Source organism: Egretta garzetta, unplaced genomic scaffold (assembly GCF_000687185.1).
Source record: "Egretta garzetta isolate BGI_Z169 unplaced genomic scaffold, ASM68718v1 scaffold492, whole genome shotgun sequence".
Lineage (NCBI taxonomy): Eukaryota > Metazoa > Chordata > Aves > Pelecaniformes > Ardeidae > Egretta > Egretta garzetta.
The window spans coordinates 722,160-746,842 of record NW_009258784.1 but is presented as its reverse complement, the minus strand read 5'-3'; the positions used below and the strand labels follow the sequence as shown (position 1 = coordinate 746,842).

At 37.5% G+C, this 24,683-nt stretch overlaps 1 protein-coding gene across 1 annotated transcript in view; it reads right to left on the bottom strand.

Moving 5' to 3' along the window:
* Positions 1-24,447, bottom strand: part of ARHGAP42 (Rho GTPase activating protein 42) — a 122,032-nt gene extending 97,585 nt beyond the window's left edge. The window contains exons 1-2 of the mRNA XM_035889186.1: positions 24,354-24,447; positions 6,014-6,075 (exon numbers count right to left, since the gene is read on the bottom strand). Of these exons, the coding sequence (XP_035745079.1) occupies positions 6,014-6,075; positions 24,354-24,441 (150 nt within the window). The 5' untranslated portion in view covers positions 24,442-24,447. The remainder of the gene's footprint in view (positions 1-6,013; positions 6,076-24,353) is intronic.
* Positions 24,448-24,683: the final 236 nt, after the last annotated feature.

Below are 24,683 nucleotides of genomic sequence, written 5' to 3'. Positions count from 1 at the left end.
TAAGACTGACAACTGTTTCAGCAAGAAAAAAAAGAAAGAAAAATCTCATTTCAAGGGCTGAAGCGTTAACCTGTTGCTGAGGACTAGTAGGTCTGATATGCCAAAAATTTTAAAGGGTCCCGAGATACGTCATTGCAATTAGTGAATCCCAAGTCTCCAAATAACGTTGATCTAATTTATTTGAACTAAAGTTATTCAAAGAGTCCTCCTTGTAGACAGTCTCTTCTCACCCTGAGCTTCCAGATGTCTAGCCTTCCTTGTTGCCTATCTCTGCATTTCTAGTCTATATAATGCTTTCTGACCAGAAATACATATAGCAAGTATTCAAAATCGTGGTTCACCAAAAAGGTTATGAAGGCGTGTGATTCGTTTTCAATTATTTCTAAAACTTAGCTTGACTGCAAGTGGACAGTAAGCTGATGGGCTAAAAAAAACCCCACAAAACCAACCAACCAAAACAAAACCACCACACAACTCCCCCCCCTCCCCCCAATGAACAAACCCATTCAAATCAGTATTTTCCTATCTTGCAGAATTCCATTTCTTCTGCAATTAATATCCAACATGTAGCCTACTATACCTGGGGTAGGAGGAAGAAAATGGCAAGAAAGGAATAAATAAATAAATAAATGTTAAAAAAAAATTGTAACAAAATAAAACCATTCTGTGCTGATTTACTGCTCCTTGTCAATCGAAAGCCGAGTTACTTATGAAATTACTAGTTTGATACACAGATTCAGAAAGTCTTTGTAAAGAAGTTAGGTTAACAACACATCACATGCTACCTTTATTGCTTAATGGGATATGTACAGGCCATCTTAAGTATAAGGAAAAAAAAAAAAAAACCAAAACCAGCTTTGCTTTGAGGTGCTTTTTAATTAATTTAAAACAGCAAAATTTCGGAGGTGTGGGTGTGGGGTGTGGCAACACAAACAAAAAAACCCAAACAAACAAACAATCCTAAATTGCCAAGAGAAGAAACCCTCTTATTTGTGGCATTGTTCCTTCATTTGTAGTAATATGCTTTTAGACAGTCTCATTGCAGGTTCCTACCAAAGAGATTAGTTTAAATACCAAAACTGGTATGGGAAGTGAAGAGCACCGAAACCAGTTACCAAGTACATGAAAACACCATCATACACTTTTTTTTTTTGTCATTTCAAGAGTGCGACCATGAGAACCAAAATGCCAGGTATACTCTCTGTAGTCTCTGGGTGCTAGTATATATGATTTTGTGATTTCTCCCCTTTATAAAATGAGTAATAAGCAGCACCTGTGGATAGAAGACTGCTTATTCTTGTGATAGAATCTGTAACCCATTTCACATTATAGGGAAAAGGTTAATTCTGCTCAACAACATGCTGTGTCCTTCAGTATCTGATTTTATGTACCATTCCACGGATATCTGGTTTTAATAGTTCATTTGTTTTTCTTCAAGTGCAGCTTTTGAAACAGAGTATTTTGATGCCTTCCCTGGAAGCAGATAGCATCAGACCCCTTGTGTGAGGGCAAATACAGAACCACAATGAGAACATCCAGTTAATACAAAAAAAGTCCACAACAATGAGATACTCTCTGAAGCATGAAGATTTTAAGATACAAAGAGACAGATGTTAGAAAGAAAAAAAATACTCATCGAGCAGAGCACCCAACTACCCACGGCAGAATTTTTGTACTATCCCCTGAAGTATTTAATATTGGTCAGGAATTCAAAGTACATACACATCTCACTGATTCACAATGCAAAGGAAAAAGCTCTGGGACCGTTAATCACTCGCCAGCAACGCATAAAAACTTGGGTAAATAGCAAGGAATGTAACAGCTAAGAGGCCTATTTCAGTTTGGGTTTTAGTAAACTTTCAGAAATAATCAGGGTCTTACGTTCAAGATAACACTCAAGAGAACAAATTCAATGCTTCAAATTGATAGGGGATCTCAAGGAAAAGGAAATCAGCAGCATGAACCAATTAATCTATTCTCATTGTCAACACAGCATAATACTATGAAAGGAAGAGGAATTAGTATTTTATATTGCTCCCAGTACACTTCCGTTTGTTATAAAGTTTACTAACAATATCAAATGAATAGGATACAGAAATAACGCAAGAATCTCTAAAATTAAAAAAGCACATTACCTATTTAACAGAAACAATGTAAATTCAGCAAGAGTGGAAGGAAATTGTTTTAAGTAAGTTCCCTTGCTATGGAACCAAATATTCACATGCAATTAAATCATAGCATCTCTATTTTTCCCTAATAATTACTGGGAAATAGAGGTCATCATTTTACATTGCCTGGTGGCTTGTTGCTGAAGTCATTGGAAAGGCAGTAGGGATGAATCTGACTTTATATCCTACTGGTATGCTACTTGTAACCCAAGAGTCAGGGTGCTTGGTTGTTTTGGTTTTTTTTAATGCACTGTTTACCAACAGCATCATTAAACTAACGCCACCATGAAATAACAGCTATCAAACATAAGGCAGTATATCATAAAAAAAGTATCTTACAAGTTACTTTTTTCTTTATTTGCTTTTTAAGGGGAAATTTTTGATGCCTGACCTCTGTTTTTTCTAAGACTGCAAGTCAATTTTTTAGCATCAAAAAAATAAAATACAAGAATAAAAGAAATTAACTTAGAATAAACACCATATTATTACTGCTGCCAATAATAATGACTGGAAAGCTTGACACAACAGAATATTTATGTGATACACAGTTTTATTTAACCTTACACTTCAGTGTTTGTCCCAGTAATACTGTTCATAGTATCTTGTTTCATTAGCTTCTTCTAAAGAAAATGAAACCTAGTTCCGTTTGGTTCTTTATGCAAGAAGGACAGAAGACTTGCTCAGCACCTCTCAAACAACTTCCTTGACCACTGGAAACACTTAGTTCATACATTCAGTGGGCAAGCACTCCAAGACACCTCTCTGTGTTCACCAAAACAAAAAAGTAATTTTACTTATGAAGAATTTAATAGGCATCAGATGAGAAATAAATTGGTGATATGAATATATACTTTCCACATTTAAAACCAATTCATGCACTCATATGCATGCCCATAAGTTAATAATATAAAATTCAAGGCAAGGAAACAAGATCATTAGCCGCTAAGTAAAATTAACATCTGTCATTCCATATTCCATTACATCCAGCATTCACTGATACAGTATTGTCTTTAACTGCCACACACTTCAAGAATTAAAAGGAATTTGTAAATGGCATGCTGAACTGTATCCATAAATAGTCTGAACAGTAGCTGCTATTTTCCAAGCCTTCTACAAAATGTCAAAAAGAACAAGCTTTTTTTTTTTTTTTTAAACTGTTGCAAGTTTTTTATACAGAAGTAAAGGCAATCAAACTCTCTTTTTCATTTAGAAAATTTATCCCTAAAGAATAGCATGGGCACAGTAACCATGTAGAGATCTACATGGGACTGGTTTATCCTAGATGTATTTTTTCATGCCTCAGGTTCTCATTTTTGCATTTGGCTCTACCAGGAACAAGTATTTTAGGAAGTTTAATTCCAATAATAATTAAATAAATTCCACCAATGAGCAGATCAAACTTTTTAAAAACAGATAAATTCAAAGTTTACTGAATTTTCTTATTCAGATATCACTACCATGACAACTGTGTGCCGTTGATGCTCTCAGCACGAGCATTCAGTTTGAAGAACAAACAGCATGGGGCTTCTCAGCAAAAAGCTGGACGCAAATAATTTCTCATCAAGAGCAGCTTCTCCACGCATGAATAGTATTTGCCACTTTGTTTACAATGATTTGATGATCACATTCTACTACAACTTAGAGCCATTTATAAAATATTTTTCTGTGAGACCAAAATCTCACCCAAGTCTTTGACCCTGCATTGGGATCCAACAGCTCAGCTATACAATCCATGCATTCCCACTGAAGTCATACTGAAATAGAACAAAAAGCATCTTTCCATGCAACTGGTCTTTTTCCACGTAATAAAATTAATGGTTTTTTCCCCCCTTTTACTCTAATGGCCTTCCTACAAGATATGAAGTAAAACATTACATGAAAAGATCAAATTATGAATCACAGAAAGGCCAGAAACTTCTAAAAGTGAAAAAGGGATTCTCTGTATAATCACAAAAGTGAGTCTGTCGTGATTATAGTTGACTCACTCTGTGAATGTTAATTTAGTCAATGATTAAGTGCTGCTAAAAATCTTGTGGTCCACCTTAACTGTGAATAAATCTTAGACTGCTGCTAGGCACATATTATCCTTAGACTTAAACTGTTGACCAAGTCTGAGACTAAGACTGGACCTAGCCGTACCTCGACTCCTCTCTGAGAAGGGGGTCAGGAAGGAGGTCTGCTCTGAACCTTGTGACTCAATGGAAGGGTCCTCCTTATCCTCTGCATCCACGGTCTCTGTGAACCATTCCAACTCGAGTGTAACTGAATTTTCCTTTGTGTACTTCCTCCATGCAGTAATGGAGTGAACCTTGCCATTTTAAAATCTTTAACTAAGTTGCTATTTTGATTTAAACAAATTTTATTGAATCACCTTGTTAATCGACTGATGACTGAGTGCTATTAAAATACCACAATCCAATCCTGTCATTTGCCATAAAGGCACAAATAAATTCTAAACTGCTACTAAATCAAATTGTGTAAAGTCACTTATTCATGACACTCCTCTGAGGAAAAAAAAGAAACAGGAAGATAAAATAAAGGGAAACTACATATACATATTATGAAAGACTAACCTGTTTGAAAAATAAAACCTTCACCTATTCATTGCTTTTCCTTTTTCTAATAGTTAGCTCAGAACAATCTTTAGCCTAAACTGGAAAGGTATTTATTTGAAACATTTTTAACTAAGTAATTAGTAAGTGTTATGGTAAACGTCTTTTAGGGTGGTAAGTACTGAACAGTCACCTCACTCTTCCTCTACCCAAGAAAAAATAATTAGCATGAAGGAAAAATTGTGTACTTTTATAGGTTTAGGTGACATAACTATGCAACTATACCATATAAATGTTTATGATTTTGCCACTTTAAAATATTTATTTAAACAGAATTAGCAGAAGACCAATTCTATGGTTTTTTACTCCTAGAAACAATAGAACTTTCTGTATTCCTCTTCCTGGATTAATAAGTTTCCTTCAATCTGAGTCAGAAAGTATCGTTTTCCTCACCTCCCTAAGTACTAATAAGTGGAAGGAAAACAAGGACAGACGCAGTCATTGGATGGATTTGAGCTAGTTAAACTTTCACAATATTTAAAAATTCCCCTACTGAGGTTAATCCTTACCTCAATTCTTTACTGATGACTGACTTCCAAGGAAGAAAAAATAAAACTTCATTGCTTATATGGATTTTTTTTTTTAAAAACATTTGGACAAGAATATACATAAAACTTCTTTAACTACATCTGAATAGAAATATAAATGAAAGCATACTGTAGATTCATCAGTATGGAAACAAAGGGAATAAGAATACCATAACAAAGGCCAGATCTGACAAGTCTGATGTACTCTGCAAGAGTTTCTCAGAGGTGATGAATTCAGTTTCTCTTCTTACCACTTACTTACCATATTCTTGGATTATTAGTATACATTCCCTGGACAATGCTCTAAAAGTAGTTAATTAAATATAAATACTGATCTACATTTCCACTATAAGCTCTTTGTTTATGGTTTACTTTGTTGCTGTGCCTTCCAACTATAGTAAGACAAGATGGGAGAAAGGAAAGGTACAGCAGCATTCAGAGGTTATTTTGGGGTGGGGAGTGGGGATGGAGAAAGTTGTGAGAAAACAGTTTTTAAATTGATGCAAAAGTATTTGTCTGAACAGTCCATTAGAAATTGCTGTAGTCTGTGCTAGCACATTTCTGCCTTTGCAGAATCAAGTGATTCTTACAAAATACTTAACATCTACTACACAAATAAAAATAGCACTTCAGGAAGAATAGAAAAAAAAGTACTATTTTATACAAAAAGAGGCCAAATGCAACATATTATTGCCAGCAAACTTACCAGTCGTCTCCTCTCCTCTTCAACAGCAATCAGGAGCCGAGCAAATTCTTTCAGTGACTGGGCTGAAAAGAAAACAAAGAAAAAGTGCATCCTGGTCAACGTTATATTTTAAGACCAGATTAGTCCATTATCTGGATATAAGTTGTAGTGATAATGTATTGTTCTTATAGAGTACTTCACTGAAATCGGTAGTCACTAAATGAGGTACAGATTAAAGTGAGCAGCAGGTCAAGAGCAGGTAAAAAACAAAGGAAAAGAACCCAAGTCTTGAGTCACGTGTATTTAAAAAATAAATTTTTAAAGGGAATATGGCAAACTGATTTTCCTGAAACGTGCAAAGATCAGTCTCAAACCAAAGAATTCTGAAATCAGCCACAAAATTTACTTTAGCACATGAGGAGCAAAAAGAAACCACAAAGAGAAATCTTGAATTTCTCCTATTAAAGTGCAGCAACAAATATTTGCAAGAACTATGAAAAATATTCAGGTAAAAATTTGGAAGTCAACATTTTAGAAGAAATGCGTTACTTATGCCAAATGTTTAGGTTTAGCAGCTCTTTGGCTTTATGTTTTGCAAGGACAAGCTCCCAGGTGATGACAGATGACTGATTTATAAGCAAGCTTTGAATCTTGTTATAATGGTGAGAGTCCTTGCTCAAAACTGCCTTCAAATGTAAGTCAAAAGGCTATAGCGGATGTCAGCAGAAACATAATAAAAGTATTAACCCATAAAGGAGGGCAAGAAATGGGAAAACATTCCAAAAACTCTTAAGGCTGCAAGACATTAGAGAGTTTATTTTTTGCAACTTTAATGCTATACCTGCATATCTTGACCTCTAAGTCATTCTTTGCTGACAAATCCTTTTTTCCGTTATTACTCTCTTTATTTAGTTCAGATACACCTGGTAAGTTAAATGTCCACCCAGTTGGGTCTCAAGCCTTTTCCTTTAATATTTTTCCCCAAGAACACAAACACCAGAATATTTTGCCACCTTTTAAGTAAAAGAAATTCTAGGCCTCCTGAACAAATTTCTGAACTCCTCAACTCAGGCTTACCAGCTGAGCCTTTCAGTTACTGACCTTCAGTTACTTACCAGCTCAGCCTTTATCAGAGTCATGTCTTCAGAACAAGAACTTAAGTGTGCTATCCACTGAATTAACTCAGTCTCTTAGAATCAGCTCATTATATCCCAACTGTCAAAATCGGGTAAAGAAATAGATGATGAACTGACTGGTTAAGTTAACTGATAAGAAATCTGTTGAGTGTTACACTCAAGAATATCTACATACCCTTTACAAAACCCTAAAAACTAAACAAACAGTGATCCAAACACACATGGCCAAACTATTTCTTATTTTCACACTCATATCCCCCAAAATTTAACAAGAAACAATCTTTGCCTGTACAAAACAGGACAAGCCACTTCATCCCTTGCACATGTGGCACAGTGATTCTTTAGCCACCATTTTAAAAAAAAATAATCTTTTCAAATACACTAGATAAACATATTGTTTGAATTTTATTACCTATTTAGGGAATTAGGATGCATTTCAGAAAAACAGCTGACTTCCTAGTAAAGCCAGCAAGAGAAATTGTTCCCAGACTATTTCAGTGAAATAATTGGTCATTTTTAACCGCAAGATGATGTGTTACTGCATTCAGACGTTAAAACTCCATTCCTCCTCCTTTTTTTGCTTTTTCACTGGGGAGTCACTTACAGTGACAGAACTATTTCAAAGAGGAATGATCATACCAAACATTATATCTTTGTGAGGACAGCAGATCCAGAACCTACTGAAATTTAAGTTTTCCCTATCCACATCAAGCCTTATGGTACTCTCCACTTAAGTTTCTGATCACAACATTAAAACTGTCCTTAATACAACAAAGACTCATGATTTTTTCTTCATCATCTGCAGTGAGAAAGTTAACACTTTACACCTCTCAGCAACCAAGCACAAATACTGCCAGTTCCCAGCCCCAGGTGTGCACAGGACTTTATCTAAATCAAACAGAAAGAATGAGGGACAGGCAGGTAAAAGCTATACAGTTGTGAAGAAAAAAAAAATCCTCTCTGGTCAGGCAACATTCAGTTTTAGGAGCAAAAAGAGAGTAAAGGAAGAACAGTGGGAAGCAGAAACTGGGCAGAAGGATGAGTGGAAACCATGAGGAGGAAGGCAACAAACCAAAAAGCAGTAAGAGAAGCTATTGACTCATCTTCCTAACTTCAAGGCAAAACCAAAGGGGTTTTTAGTTTCAAAGTCAAATTCATAAAAATATGTTCTGTAAGTGTGCAAATCAAGATTTTCATCAATGTTTAATACTAATATAAAGATACTAATATGTCCCCTATATAGTGCCTCAGCTAAAGACTAAGAAGCTGTCTCCATCTTCTCTTCCCTGTTGCTTCACCTTTGCAGGGATTATAAAAGTCAAAGTTTCACTCAGAGCACAGAACCTACACTTTCCAACAGCACAAAGACAATCCATTCCCCTGATCCTAGTGACACCTTCGTTGCAGATACATTTTTGCATCAATACCAACTACGCCTCCACTCTTCACTGCCCAACGCCCATCCATCCTTTTTGTGCCAGTCAATGCCCATGAAGCCATGGAGCGTCCTTCCCCAGCTCAGGGGGTGCACAGAGAGAACAAGTGCACCATGTAATTCAGACTGTAATGAAGGATGCACACCCACTATGCAGAGCTCAGCAACATGGATGTCTCTGGTGACGCCACTGGTTCTTCTGCCCTTGCAATGGCACCACATAACATCAAGAAAGGCTTTACCCACTACCAGCTCTCCCACGACACCAATGAGCACTGCAAGTACTTCGAAGTCTCCCATGTTATTACACCCTTCTTCCTATACATCCCCCGCTCAGCCTGACCTCGTTAAAAGCCAGGGTCCGTCCCTGGAGAACTTCATCTGTGCTGGAAGCTGCAGTGGGAGGTGATAAAGGCAAGGCAAGACAGCCCTCGCTCCTCCTTCCCCCCCAGTGTACACTTTTCCCTTCTTCCTCCCCTCTTTTCCCACAGCCCCACTCTGGCTGCAGACGGGTGACAGCTCCACCTCACCTAGGGACTGGGACGGGAAGATGAGGAATGCATGGCGTGGAGCTCCCCATGGGGCACCAGGTCTCCCCGGGAGGGCTCGCCCACAGGGCTGGACACCTCGGAGAGCGGGGCAGGGGCGTCCTTCCCCTCCACAGCCGGGCCCCTCTCAGGACTTCAGCATGAACCCGAGGCACAGGGTACATGCACACACCCGATTCTGGATTCCCAGCTCGCAGCAGGAAACAAACAAATATTTCAGCAATAATAATCTGAGGTGCTTTTGCATAGTTAAAAAAACAGAAGATTTAAAAAACAGAACCATTTGTGTCAGATGCAGCCCACCACTGGCTGTCAGGAAGCCCGGGGATTTATGCGCAGGCCTTGCAATCTTCTCTTACTAATCCTGCAACATTTTTATCTTTTTTCTCCCCTTCTTTTTAAACAGAATAGACACAGAAGAATTAAAGTGAACTTTGTAAATACAAAAAGGGGGCGGAGGGAGGAAGAGTCAAGTATTTTACAAGAGGAAATGTCATGGGAACGCGCTGATAAGAAATAAATTCTGAAAACATACCAATAATATAAAGCATAATATGTAACCTATTAAACACGAAGGTAGTTTTAATTATTTTCAAGAAGCATTATTGTTATTGGTGGGCCATTTTAAGTAAAACAAAATGCTACCTTAATACTTTATTCTAAGTCATTAGGAGATACTAGCTTACAAAATCCAAATAATTTTACAGTCTGCTTTTTATTTAAGGGCTATTCAAAGGACTTGTAAGATACACCTGGCATCGTGATGGAAAGGATGCCTGTGAAAAGCATTGCCCAACAAGTAAACCCAACTGTACGTGTACCCGGCTGTACACTTGTGGTCTCATTCATTACAATTAAAACACGTCGCCAGCTGTTTTCTCTGGAGTGTTCCCAACCCAGCAGTAATTTGCTGCAAAATTTCCCTTGTTCAGGAGAAATAGCTCCTATTACTTGATTAAAAAAACAAAACAAAACCCCACCCTCCTCATTTTTAAATGAAAAGTCTTTTAATTAATTCACTTCGCAAGGAAGCAAATGAACAGTACCAACAGCTTAGACCTTAAGAGTACAGATCGACAATGCTCTTTTCTCCAAAAGATGCATGTGTTTCATTTTTTTTATCCCTATCATTTAAAACATACAGTGCAGATCCACAAACAACTATGTTCACAGAATCAAAAGAGAACTGAAGCTTAGCATAGGACTAAATGAATGAGGGAGAAATGAAAAAGGATAAAAATGTATTTATCTGAATTTATAGAATGCATTATTGAAAATATGCCTCATTCATGCTCTATAATTCTGGTTTACTGCATTAAAATCAACCCAGTGATACACCGGAAAAAACCCCATGTACTTAATAAACTTTATGAAGTTTTTGTTATATACTCGTGTAGAAAAAATATCACCTGAAAACAGCATGCCTATGGACATCAGTGAAGCTACTTGATCGATAATTAGCTTAATACTAAAGAGTACCGTGTTACATTGCACTTCTGAATGTTACATATAATAGGTATGATGCTATCTATACTTAATGAGAAAAGGAAAGCAATGTGTATGAATCCTAGAAGTAGTTTTATATGACCAATACTGAATTCAAAGCCATCAAGACAAGTTTGGAAGGTAATGTTCAACCCTAGACAGAATGGAAAGTTACTGTGGAAGACAGAATGAAATAAATCATCTCTTCTGTGAAATGGACTGGTGCTTTAACTTATACTTACACATGCAGTCTTAAACAACGCATAAGCAGTTTTAAAATACTCTGAAGTACTCTGAACAACATTTTATAGTATTCTAAACAGATACTACCATTGTCTTCAGATATGTGAATGCCAGGCAAGGAAAAAAAAAAAAACAACCATGCAGAAATATGTCATTTGTTCTCATGACATCTTGCTGTATAAGAGGCGAAAATGTGCAAGCCTGTCAGAGATTTCCTTATATCTTTGTGATTTGACTGGGGAAATGCCAGGACTGTGCTGTACATTGCTCCTGACGCACTTTGGCAGGAAGGTCAGTTGAGTACATCCTCCCTCCAGAACTCGTCATATCACGCATGAATGTGCTATAGCAGGCTCTGAATTTATGCTTGAGCACGAACTTCAACTAAAACCACCAAGGGAGTTTTGTCCCCAGTATGTAATACATTACCAAATCAGAATTCAAGATGGACCTAAGACCCATAAGGAAATTTCCTACAGATTACTAGACTTCAGTGACAAAGCAGAATAAATGTAAGATCCGTAAGTGCTGGGAGAAGATACTTTCTTTTCCAATTCTAAAATCAAAGTAAATATTAAATAGCTACTAATTCACAGACATGTTTCCAGAGCTTTTAATGACTAGCATTATTTGCAGCCACAAATGCTATTTCAAGCAGTTTTAAAAAAAAAAAAAAAAAAACCAACAAATCAAAACACAACATCAAATAAAATTTCCATCCTTCTTTCTGTGGCTTTAAGCCATACTGAAAAAGTACGGGGGCGGAGTGGGGAAGTAGGACAAAAGGAGCAACAGATGGTTTCATGATCAGGCAGAAAAATCACAAATTTCAGATTAACATTGACAGGCCACCACAAGTATCTGGAATAAAGAGACAATAATCTGCTTTCTCAGATTCTCTTACTCAATACTTTCTACCTAACAAGAACTGTGGATGTCATAAAAGCCACATAGGATCTGTAGTGTGTATCTGAAGGTAACTGAATGGGATGTCTCAAAATGTCACCACTATGGCAAGTTTTCAACATGCCAAAATATAAATCCAAAGGACGACTGTCTTGAAATAAGGCTCCCAAAGCTTCCCATTCCCTTTGTCTTTTAATATGTTGGCTATGAATTTAAATATAGCCTTATCTTGTACAACACAGATTTCCTTTACCACTGTCACAACCTGGACTGATTTATTAACACTTCTTTTTCTTCCATTTTTTCTACTGAATAAAGCCTATAAAACATTAAAAGTGTACAATTATCTATAACTTAAAATGGAATTGCAGTTTAGCCCAAAGGCAACAAGCTGCAGGACCAACACCTTAGTCTGCAAGCTGAAATAAAGAATAATTTGTGCAATTTATAAATTTTTCATAACCAACATCGACTGGGCTTGAGTATCGCTGTAATATAGTTACAAAAATAGTTGTGTAAGCCAACTGCAACATATTCCTACAGAAAACAGTATTTTTTTAAACAGATTTTCAGAAAAGCTGTATTTAGACAAGCACATGTCTGCTAAGTCTTCCCAATTATTGCTCAGCTTTTCAGTTTTTGTTGGCTGCTGCTATTTCCTCTGCCACTTCTACCCTAGGTCCACTTCCCTCACTTCCCAAGTGGCAACATTTTTGGATAAACTTCAGTTTGGAAGACTGAGCTCAGTACCGTAAGTAATATTTACTGGGAAAGCAAAAGAGAAGACAAAAGAAGGGGAGAGAAGCACATGATTTGAAACTTTTGTTTTTCTTACTGATTTCATTCTCTTCTGCGTTTCATTCCCAAGATATTAGAGGAAACAGAGTAACTGCTTTCTTTTGTTGAGGTTTAAAGTAATATTGCTTAGGTATTTATGTAAATTACAGTTTGTAAGCTAACAGCACATCAAATGTGCTTTAAGGCTGGGTATTGGCGTCAAAAGATAAATTGTGTTAGAAGATTCCATTGTGGAAAAAGAAGTGAGAATAGCAAGATAACAGCTCATTTCTTCATGGGGTTTCAGTCTCATTTAAATTTGGAAAATTAATATTGGATAAGCTGCCTTATCCTCCATTTGGTTTCTCTCACTTCCCTAATCTGGGTATCAGATTTTATGGATCTGTAATAAGGACCTCATGCATTCCTTTAGTCTGTGTTTACATTTACCATAACCTCCCTAAGAACAGCGGGAAAAAAAGCGATCTGTACCTTCCTATTTTACAGTAAAATGTACTTCTGGTAGTAAAAGACATGGACTGAAGCAAAGATTCAAGTGTACAGGTTTTAAAATCACACTGAAATACCCTGAAAGACACTCTCAGATTGACAGCAAATTCTGCCAGCAGACAGTGGTTTAAATTCACAGCCCAAATAACCACAAATTTCCTTGAAGGCTTCCACCTTGGGAAGGCACACAAAGGTAGAGGCAACTCTGTCTGGTCTGTACTGCTCTTGTGATAGAATCAAGACATACGTACAGCAGACAAAGTGAAGCAAATTCAGACTCAATAAATGTACATTCTTACTATTTGCTCCATAATCAGTCAGGTAAGTGAAGTCTGCAAGGGCTTAATCCAATGCTTTTTTATCAATTAGTACCACAATCTTTCAGATTTTGAAGCAATTTCTATCTAATTCAGACTCTGAACTTTCAACTCTGGTGAACGAAAAATTTAATTTGGTTTATCCTGACTTAACAACAGAAATTGCCATAAGAAAAATAAATAGTAACTATTGCTGTAAGAGTTAGATCCTCCCAGGCAGCACAACTGGGAGTGGTAATTTTGTTTCCTGTGGCAATTCCCACCTTGAACTGTGAGGAAAGGTATTTTCCCCAAACTTTTTTAATTCTTGAAAATAAGTGTGCTACCTTACAAAAACAAATCCAAATTGCCAAACAAATCAGGATACATCAGGAAGGAAAAGTATGATAAGAGGCAAAAAAACAGAGATGAAAAGTGCCTGGTGTAAAACTTCTGCAAAGAAATTACACAAATGAAGTAACAAGAAAAATGATAAGATTTAGACTTTTATATCCAAATTTATGCTTCAAGGACTACATATTGTTCTCCAAATATCACATCTACCACTATATACCAGGAAGCAGAGAACTTTATCACAGCACAGCTACTGAAATCCATGTAACTGAAGTAAACAAACAAAACCCAAGGCTTTTCTCTACTTCATTTGAGTAAAGGACTGTGAACTCAGAGTAAATGCGATGGTATTTTGCCCTCTACATTGTAATTTGGAGCATATTGGCTCTTTGCAGAATTAGGACAGAGATGGTAGTAAGTGCTCCAAATTCATAGAATCATTTAGGTTGGAAAAGACCTTTAAGATCATCGAGTCCAACCATTGCCCATGAAGACAAAACTAGCAATGAAACTATCACAGATTCGCCTACACTTTCCCTGCTTGACCTCCCCTGGTTCACGGCGTTCAATCCCTATATGTTTTTTAGGGAGAGTTCCCCATGAACAGATGTTTAAAAGCCCTTCCATTGCTGGCTGTATACCAGGCACGAGCATTTCCCCTGACCAGCCTTTCTGGGTTTTGTCATGCTATAAAGGCAAGATCAACCAGCAGAAGAGGCCTGCAAGTTCCACGGCAGCAATGGAACCTCCTGTCTGAGCACAACCCACACATGCCTCCAAGTGCAGGCTAGTATGTGAATCATATAAGGCAACAGATCAAGATCTAAGCTTAATCAAAGCCCAAAGCTTTGCAAGATGTGTTTGCAAGGACAGTATAATACCTACATACCATATTAGGAACTGGAATTTTAGTTCAAAAGTATTTTCATCTTGCAGAACTTAATGAGCAAATATAGCAAGGCATTTTACAAAGGGTTTCTTTCTAAACATATGTAAAGCATAGAACGTAGGACCACTGTTAGAAGTAAAAAATCTTTTCTTCATTACAGAAATTTATTGAAACAAACCTTTGTCAGCGTAACTATCTACATCCAGTTACAAATGGAATCACATCCAAGAATTCTTTGTTATAAAACATAGCTGTTGTGTCACAAATATTTAAACAAATATAAGCCTTGCACAAAAGTGAAAATAGTGCTTTGAGCCAAGACATTTACACTTTCCACTCCACTCCTTTTCAACAAAAGTCTACAAAAAAAAGCTACATGTTTATATACAAACTAGGAAGACTTGCAAGAAAGTCAGGTTATCTAGAATTTCCAGATCCACTGCCAGCACTTGTCAAACACAACACTTGGAGAGATAACCTTAAGACGTGCAATGTTACACAATTTAAATAAATCCAATTACTTGACTTAATATCTGTAAATTGCCGTGCCCTACTCATGCAGAACCTCACAAAGCAAATACAAGTAGGAAATTCGAAATGCATCGAAAAAGGGCAAAACGTTTCCTGGAGTCCTGATTTTTGAAATTTATAATGGCTGTCTATCCCACAGTATGTCAGTAAAAACAAAACCAAAGCAAACCCACACCAAACAATTATTCAAATACCACCACCACTTTTAACACTTTGTTAAAAAAACAGCTGCTATGTATCTACCCTATGTTAGCATTCTACTCTGACTATAAAAGCAGATTTCAACCCTTTCTGAAAAGATATCATTCAATTTGGAAACGTATCTGCCTTCTGCAGCATGAATACTTAAACACAATCATTTTTTCAATGCAACACTAGCAGAGCTGTGGCAGAAAAAGACCACTCTAGATTCTATTGGTCTATAGCACCTGTCCCAAAATGTGGCATCCTGAAGTGAAAGCAGAAACATTTTAAATCATCTAAGCAACTTCTTCCATTTTGTTAGGAACATGGGACTGAATGGATCTCCCATGCAGTCACTTGCTCTCATAGAGCACTATATCAAAACCCTTCCACAAATTAGTAAATCACTTTTCTTGTCTCTCTCCTTCCTTCTACACTTCTGTGAAGGAGTGGAGGCTTTTGGGACTAGCCACAACAAATCTTCTATTTTCACCATGTTCTCACAGAATAAAGAGAGAACAGTTTTAGATAAGTGGTCATTAAGAAATACTGCATCTGTATGCCACTACTAGCTAGGGTTTAAAATTATCACCAAAGAGAAATCAGCCTGTTTCCACATGATGGAGCCACATGCACAGCAGTCCTGGGGCTGAGCTCCATAGCCGCATAGCTGAGCAGGGTGTGGGGAACAATATTCAGTATATTATTTTTTGTCCAAAAGGTATGAAGTGACCTTAAAGTGCTTCTGGAGACCTACTTTGAAACCCTAGCAGCTTGAATCGGCCCCCACTGAAACTAACAGCATAACTTCCTATACTGTAAAAGTCCATTTAATCCAATTAATCTTTACCTTAACTAAATTAACCATTAACCTTTGACTTGAACAGATCAGACTTCTCCAGAGTTGACTGATAGTCATAGCCTGTTAGAGGAAGAACAGCTTTAAAGCATGGAATATTCAGCAATAGATAAGATCTAAGGTGGATTGTGGTTAAATCAGAAATTCTTTCAATCCTCTCCTGCTTTCCTTTGCTCCCTGTTCCCCCATCCTACTAGAAAGAATCACGATATAAATGGACTACAAATTCAAATCTTTCATTCTAAGAAAACAGTTGCTACTTCATGCTTAAGGTTTTTTTTGAACAGCTGAGTAACAAGACAATGTGGGAATGGGCAAAATACAACATATTAAGCTGCAAAAGTAATATTCAATCCTAGCATTCCATAAACAAAGGACTTTGAAGTAATTATGAATACATTTCATGCTTGCCAAGCCCTGATTCTTCAGAGGCACATCCATACCTTAAATGAAGGGGAAAAAAACGACATTTCAATCTTTCCAGCTGTACAAACCTTATTTGTGTGTGGCTCTTTGCGGGTGCCGAAATACAGGAAGTAAAAGGAAAAGCAATGGATTCAGAATGCAGCTGAGACTCATTAATATTGTTTTTCTGATTTGTAAAATCTAGTGCATGTGTTATGTGAATTGTGAAACACTTTAATTAGGAAAAATATCACCAAATACTTCCAACAAATGTTAGGTTTGCCATAATTGCTTTGTTGAATTTAGGCCTACAAAGGGATCAAGCACTTCCTGTGTTTAAAACTTCAGTCTCTACTAAGGATTTTGATTTCAGAAAGTACAAATCCTTAATCTTATTTGCTCAAACCTGATGATTAATCTCTCAAAGCTGAGTTGATTAAACCACTACCTGTTTTTGAAAACAAGTGCCTATTGCTCAAAAGTTATACTAACTTGACAACTCAAAAGTGTTAGAACTTTTTATCAGAAGTGTATTATATGCAGCAACAGTACATACCAGTTATTTTCAAACCAACTCTGTAAGGCAACTCTCTAGACCTCAGACTGTCTCCCCACAGGCATTCGTACTTCTACTGGGATGCCCAACTCTAGAAATAACAAAGCTAAGTGATGAAGGAGGGAAGAGGTGTATGTTGAAGGCATGGAATGAGGAGAATAAAGTAGAATGCACCTGGGTCAGGGTAACCCCCAGTATCAATACAGGCTGGGGGAAGAAAAGATCCAGAGCAGCCCTGCCGAGAGGGACTTGGGGGTGCTGGTGGATGAAAAGCTGGACACGAGCCAGCAATGTGCGCTGGCAGTCCAGAAGGCCAACCGTACTCTGGGCTGCATCGGGAGAAGCGTGGCCAGCAGGTCGGGGGAGGTGATTCTGCCCCTCTACTCTGCTCTGGTGAGACCTCACCTGGAGTCCTGCGTCCAGCTCTGGAGCCCTCAGCACAAGGACATGGAAGTGTTGGAGCGGGTCCAGAGGAGGGCCACAAAAATGATCCGAGGGCTGGGGCACCTCTCCTATGAGGACAGGCTGAGGGAGTTGGGCTTGTTCAGCCTGGAGAAGAGAAGGCTGCAGGGAGACCTGATTGCGGCCTTTCAGTACCTAAAGGGGGCCTATAGGAAAGATGGGGAAAATCTTTTTAGTAGGGCCAGCTGTGTCAGTACAAGGGGTAATGGTTTTAAACTAAACCAGGGTAGGTTTAGACTAGATATAAGGAAGAAATTCTTTACAATGAGGGTGGTAAAACACTGGAACAGGTTGCCCAGAGAGGTGGTGGAGGCCCCATCCCTGGAAACATTTAAGGCCAGGTTGGATGGGGCTCTGAGCAACCTGATCTAGTTAGTGGTGTCCCTGCTCACTGCAGGGGGGTTGGACTAGATGACCTCTAGGGGTCCCTTCCAACCCAAAACATTCTATGATTCTATGATACAAGAGTCCAGAAGATCAAACTATTTACGAGGGACACAACAGATACGTCATCTTGATCCGTGAGTGGCATGGACCTGACTACTCACCTGTTCAGATCAGATGTTGACTCATTTAATCTCCTTAGGAGCGTGCACCAGGACAACCAAAGCTACTGCTGTCCATTGCCTGCTCTTTCTGTAAAGAGGACGAGTTCCAAGGCAAGTGGCAGTCTGAGACACCACAGCTTGCAGTCCAATATAACAAAATGAACTACCATGAATTTTAGACTCCCTTAGCACACCAGGATTTAAACTGCAGTGACTCAGGAGATCTCCTACTTCACATCCAGCTACTCCTGCCACAGGAGAAGGGTAGGACAGACAAGAAGGGCAGTAACTGTGCCAGCCACCCCAATCTAATTTCTTTCACTTCGATATGCATCTTAAGTTAACAGGGAATGGAGCATGCAAACTCTAACAACCTTCTGATATGCATCTTGGAGAATTTAAAACAAGGCTGCTGATCTTATATTACCTTTTCCTCCCACACAGATAAAGACCTATTGCAACATTATTTTATTTCCTGCTTTGTCAGCCTCATTTGACCTTCCATAGCAAGGACAAGAGCTCTGGGCTGGACCAACGGACTGCCAACTTTGTCTTTCTGGTACAGATGCTGTTTTGAAGCCTCTATGGCATCCCAGCAGTAGCATAAAAATCACTCCTTCCTTGGAATCGAGAAACAATGGTGTTCCGGAAACAGGTGGCATTTGTTTAAATACACAACAGGGTTATAAACCAAAAAATAATGGTAGTAACAGACTTAACAGATTTTAAACAAATACTTCAGGCATTTCACACCCTGATTGTGCTGAGTTCCTCCCATAATTTGTCACTATTTAACTTTTGTAGATAAAAATAGTCCAATAGGAGCACCTAAGAATTCTGTCCTGTGATTCAGATCTTACAAGTAGCTTATACAAAGTTGCTTTGAAGGTCACCTAAAAAGTTAATCTTAAAATTTTTTCTTCCAACTGGAGGAAAAAGAGCTGGTAAATCTAGGCAGGTAATTACTGTGGAAAAACAGCATACAATCTTTCTATGCAAATTCACTCTCAGTTGCAAATAGCTTCTATGCTAATTCAGGACTCAACCCTTCCCCACCCATCTAAAAAAACCACCTTTTGTAAATACGCTTGTCTCTAATATGTTCCACAAGGTCAACAAACTCAAGCACTACAAAAGTTACTGGGATGATGCCTACGCTAAAAAAAATCCAACACCGAACTCTGCCCTCAATGTGGTGGCAAGATCCTCCTCTTTCCTTGGTTGGATAAGGCAATACTAGACCTGAGCTGCTGGAATTCATTTTAGACTTACTTGGTATTTGGTAATTCCATTCAGAAATGTGTACGAATGGGAATTCAGTGCAAAGTAGGTAGAATATTAACCCCAAAAAGAACTTTCTTGAACATCAAAGCTAACCTCAAGTGATTAAGGAGATGACTTGTAAGATATCCAAGTGATTCAGACCATAGGTGGCTCAAGGATTCTGACATAGCCAGGAAAATGATTTATGTAGTTTTATACACAAATTTCCCAAGACAGATCTATTTGCTGCTTTGAATGACAGGTTGCTTGTCCTCTGACAGGCTCTCCAACGGGGCAGAGCAGCTGCTAACTCAAAAACATTGTGCATGTGGATGCCCAGTACAAGCAAAAAAGATGACTGAGCTTCTGGCATCATTGCTCAACTTGAACAAAAGAGCCTTAAGAACACAGCAATGGACTCAATGGACTCTAACAAACACCTAGTATTAAAGTTTGGGTGGTGGGGTTTTTTTTGGTTGGGGGGTGGGGGTGGCTTTTTTTTTTTTTTCCTCTTTTTTTTTTTTAAGGTCTTTCTCCCCAGTACACTGTAAATGATTGTTCGAAGTTCAACTTGAAACTAACTGCGTTTCAACTAACTGGTGTGAGTTAACAGTTCTGTAACTGGTTAGTTGCTAGCAATTTTAATAATTGCATGAACGACTTGGGGTGTGAGTCAGCAAAGATCACATGAGCCACAACTACCAGCAGCGAGAGGAGAATTCAGTTCCCACAAGGAAAGATACCACATTGTAGAAATTCTGACCTATTCCTTGTGGCTCAATTAATAATGATTTCATAGATCATCATAATCCTATTACATTCCTAAATCAAGCATCTGATGCTACCTGAAACATCTGTCATAATATAATTCTCTTCAGGGAAAAAAAAAAAAATTCAAACCCAGCAGCAACAGATTGAAATACACACGCCTTTCACTGCTTTTTCTTAAATAGCACACACTAATAGCAAATAGATACTGAAGTAAAATGAGAGAATATCAGAATGTATTTATTTGTCTTGGCTTCTTTTAATTCTGAAGAGCATGGCCTTACACTGCTGATACTAAATCTCACTGATCTATAATTAGCCATAATACAAAATAGTATTATTTTCACCTGTATCAGCCACAATCCAGATAATATAAACAGAAAAGAAGATAAAAACATACAATGAAAGGAGGAGCTGGGCAAACCTTCTCCTTGCCAAATTTATGCCTGCACGGTGTGTACAGAGGAAAAAGACACTCATTCATTAATAACAATTTTTTCTACTTATCCCATCTGTGTAAAATTCTATGTTACCTATAAGGTTTGAAACATGTAAAAATCATGCATCTATTTTGCACAAAACTCCCACTGGGCATGACAAATGACTGACCTCCTTTACATTCATTCACTGTCAATTTAATGTATTTCATCTGTGCAAAATATTAATTGCAAAGGGGGCTGAGAGTAACTGTGCACATGGTGATATGTCTGAAAGTGAGTGGCAAAGTGTTGTCAAGTCTTGGCTATTTCACACTGAGGAAAGTGCAGTTGTTAGTAAGATGGGGGAGACAACACCCTCTTCTTTGAGTAAGGGTAAGTTACATCAAACCTTCATTACTATGCTTTTTTAGTATTAACGATTCACTGCCATTCATCGTGTTATTTTTTTCTTTAAAGATGCCACTTTCTGCCTAACTTTTAAATTACACAAAAAAATTACAGCTTGGCTGAATCACATGCTATTGGAGCTAATATCCATGTTCTACTGACAATCAGTACGGCCCTATCAAATACTATGGCCCACGCGCTGCTGCAGATCACGTTGCCATGTGTGTTTAAAAATGAGGAAGAGACAACACTAGCAGTTGCTGTTAGCTGTTTGGTTTTTTAATGAGAAAAACTAGTAAAGATGGGGGGAGCACTGTTTCCCAAACCCAATTTGCTGGCAAACATCTGAAAATTTGGAAAAGCTTTTTATAGTGTGAATCCTTTGTTGTTCACAGTTTAAAAAAAAAAAAAAAAAAAAAAAAAAAAAAAAAAAAAAAAAAAAAAATTAAACTTGTTTTGAAAAAAAAAAAAAAAAAAAAAAAAAGTTGTACATGATTTGAGAAACAAGCCAGTCTGCTTATTCAAGAGAGCCAGGCGAATAGCTTACACGCCCTGCACAAAGTGTCTGATACTAAGCTGGGCATGTTGTATCTGAAAGTGGCTACATAGATCTGGGTAAACCTGCAACAACATGGAAATATTTCCTAAAGTGCATTATACAGCCACAGAGAGGCATGTAGATTTTTTTTGTCAAAGAACAACAACACTTCTGTGGAAGAATTAAACATTTGTAAATAAAAGAAATCATAAAAATTAGAAATCAAAGATAGGAATTAAAAGAAAACAAAAAACCCAAATAAATCACTGGATTAAATAATAGATGGATTAAAATAGATATGAAGAACATCTTCATAATTCTGCTTATACTGAGTGTGTTATGAAGCTAAACTAAAACTACGTCTAATGTATCCTGTGTAATGGGTTTATTGGAATAGTTGAGTTGTATAAAAAGAGCATCTAAAAAGGCAGAGGTTACAGGAAATGAAAATAAAACTGCTGTTACTAGGGCTCGGGTTGGCAAAAACAAAAATAAAAAAAAATTATGTTGCACTTAGTTACTGAACAGAGACCTTCAACTCTAGTATTGCCTAAAAAAAAAAAAAGTTCATGAAGCTATCAAGTCAGTTCCAAATACTTATTACTGGTAAGAAAAAAAGAAACCACTTATATTTCAATTTTGAAAAAAGCTGAACCTTTTTTGTTTTTTAAACGGAAATAATCACAACCTGACAGAAGAAGCCTTATTCAGAGTGTGAATTTCCAATACTAAGGTGGTTTAGGACAGATTTCCAACACTGAGCTTGAAATAGAAATGTATTTTAAAATAATCTTCAGAATGTAGTCCCTGTATTAAGCCCTTATGTATAAGGTGGTTTTGCACAAAACTTAACAAGTCAGGGTATCACCGCAGACTGAAATAAAACTTCACAGTGGCCTGCACAGTCATAGATATTCTTAAAAATAGGAGGTGAAGGCAGAAGGAGGCACAGAGAGCAGGATTCATCTATACAAAGCTGTTCTTTGATGATAAGCAAATATCTAGCTTGTTGGGGCATGTTAAAGATACGGATAAATTCTAGGTGACTGCTCTAGGGAGATCAAAAATTGAGCTTTACCCTATAAAAGCACACAGTATCATTCAAGCTCTTTTAGACTTGAATTTGATTCCTGTCAGTTTTACTCTTATAAGCTTCTTTGATGTACATGACAATCCATCAGGCAATGGGTGCTTTAGAAGCTAGAAATCCCTTCTTTGAAGCTCCAAGTGAAATAAATCAGCTGTCAAGCTTCATGAACTCTGTTTTTTTCCTAAATAGTTTCAAATGCCTGTTTAATGTCCAAACAATAAAATGTCTTTCTTTGCTACATTTAGGTTACAACTAAAATGAAAGTTGTCTTTGTCCCCAGTCACCTCATCTCAAATGCAAAACCTTGCCTTTAAAAAAGTTATTGACCAAATAAATCTAAGACACACAACTGAGATATTGTAGATTTAGTTTAAATGTATAAAATATGTACAAGCTAACTTTAACAGCCAAGAAATAATATATACGATGCCAAAAAGCACATACACACCACTGATTTTTTGTCTCTGCCCAAGCTTGATTCACTTGAATAATGCATGTATCTGAGTAGCAGCAGCTCGGGGGTTTCACTCCCCTACTTTTGTACATCAGTAAAATTAAACCTCCCCCACCACCACCCTGCCAAAGGTTAGTGGAAGATGGTGACCAAATACCAGCCATCTTTGATGACAGTCTCCTAACTATCACATGGTTGTAGGGTGAGGATGAGGCAAGCATTGCCAGTGGAAGCAAACAACTCAGACCGTTTACCCAATGATTAGTAACTCAGTCAGGAAAAGGGAAAACACTGAAGGGAAAGGAGGACTTCAAAATCGGTTATAACAGGAGATATGCTTGAAAAAGCCTAAATCTGAGTTTCCTCTCTGCATTACATAGATCTTTTTTTAAAAAAATACTAACAAGTCCTATGTTCCTTCTTGTACTGCCAAATTATTTTTAAAAGCAGCCACTCTTTAATAACCATCTTCCTTCCTCTCAGATGTTTTAGGAGAGACATGGGGGCCATGTGGTATGTAAGACTCATGACACTGAATTTAGCCATTCTGAAGATGGATTGTAATCCAAATATCTCACCAACGGGAGCTAGAACACTCCAACTGCTGTGCTACTGCTCAAAAAGCATCGCTGCAACCACAGCAATGCCTTTTAGTGAAGAGCAGCTGAATTTCTGAATCCTGGAAGTGTTTCCAGGATTAGTCTGCTGAGTGAAGAATATTTTGATCATATCAAAGAGGCTTATGTTCAAGACAAGCTGAGCTGTTCAACTCTGCGAATGCAAAAGTTCTGGGTGCACACAGCGGCAGAACATTAAACAGCTAGCAAATTTTACCAGCAAAAGCTCAGATAACTACATACTTTGGAACGCACAAGTTGTGAAGAACATATTCTTGGTTTTTGATGCTTAAATACTTCCTGTGTCTTACTAGGCACTTAAGTGGTTTTTGCAGACTTACGTTATTTCATAGGAAACTTGTGTACTTTTGTGTACCAATGAAATCCGGCTGCAAATTAAAAATAGCAGCAGAATTTAGAAGACTCACAGTTGACTCAGTTGACAAAGTACTGCTGAATACTTCTATAATGAACCAAGCTACATCATAAAGACATAGTTTCTTGACATGTAATTTTGAAGTCTTGTATGATTTCCACTTAATTGAATTTGTCACATGCTCCATTATAGAAAAAAAAAACCAAACCACAAAAACCTGTGAACTGCCCCACTATATTTGTGATGTTAAATATATAAGAAACAATATTAAATGTTACTGCAACCAGAGCACAGAATGTACTTACCAATATTAATTTCGTCATCAGTTTCAGCGTCTCCAATGCACTCAAACTGGAAATCTTGTAAAGACTGTGAAAATTTTTGCACTGCCATGGATAAATCTAAAATTCAAGAAAAAGTTAAAAAAAAGTATATCAGAATTATGCCACTTCAACTTCACTGGAGCAAGTTTTCATGCATTTCTGCAGGAAGCATTTTTTCTGATTACAAAGTTTCCTTTCTAGTACCTTTTTTGGACAGTAACTTAATTCAAAAATCCCCATCACCATTTCAACATCAAAATACCTGAAATATCCCAGAAACCTATGAAACACACTGATGCCAGATTTCAAACT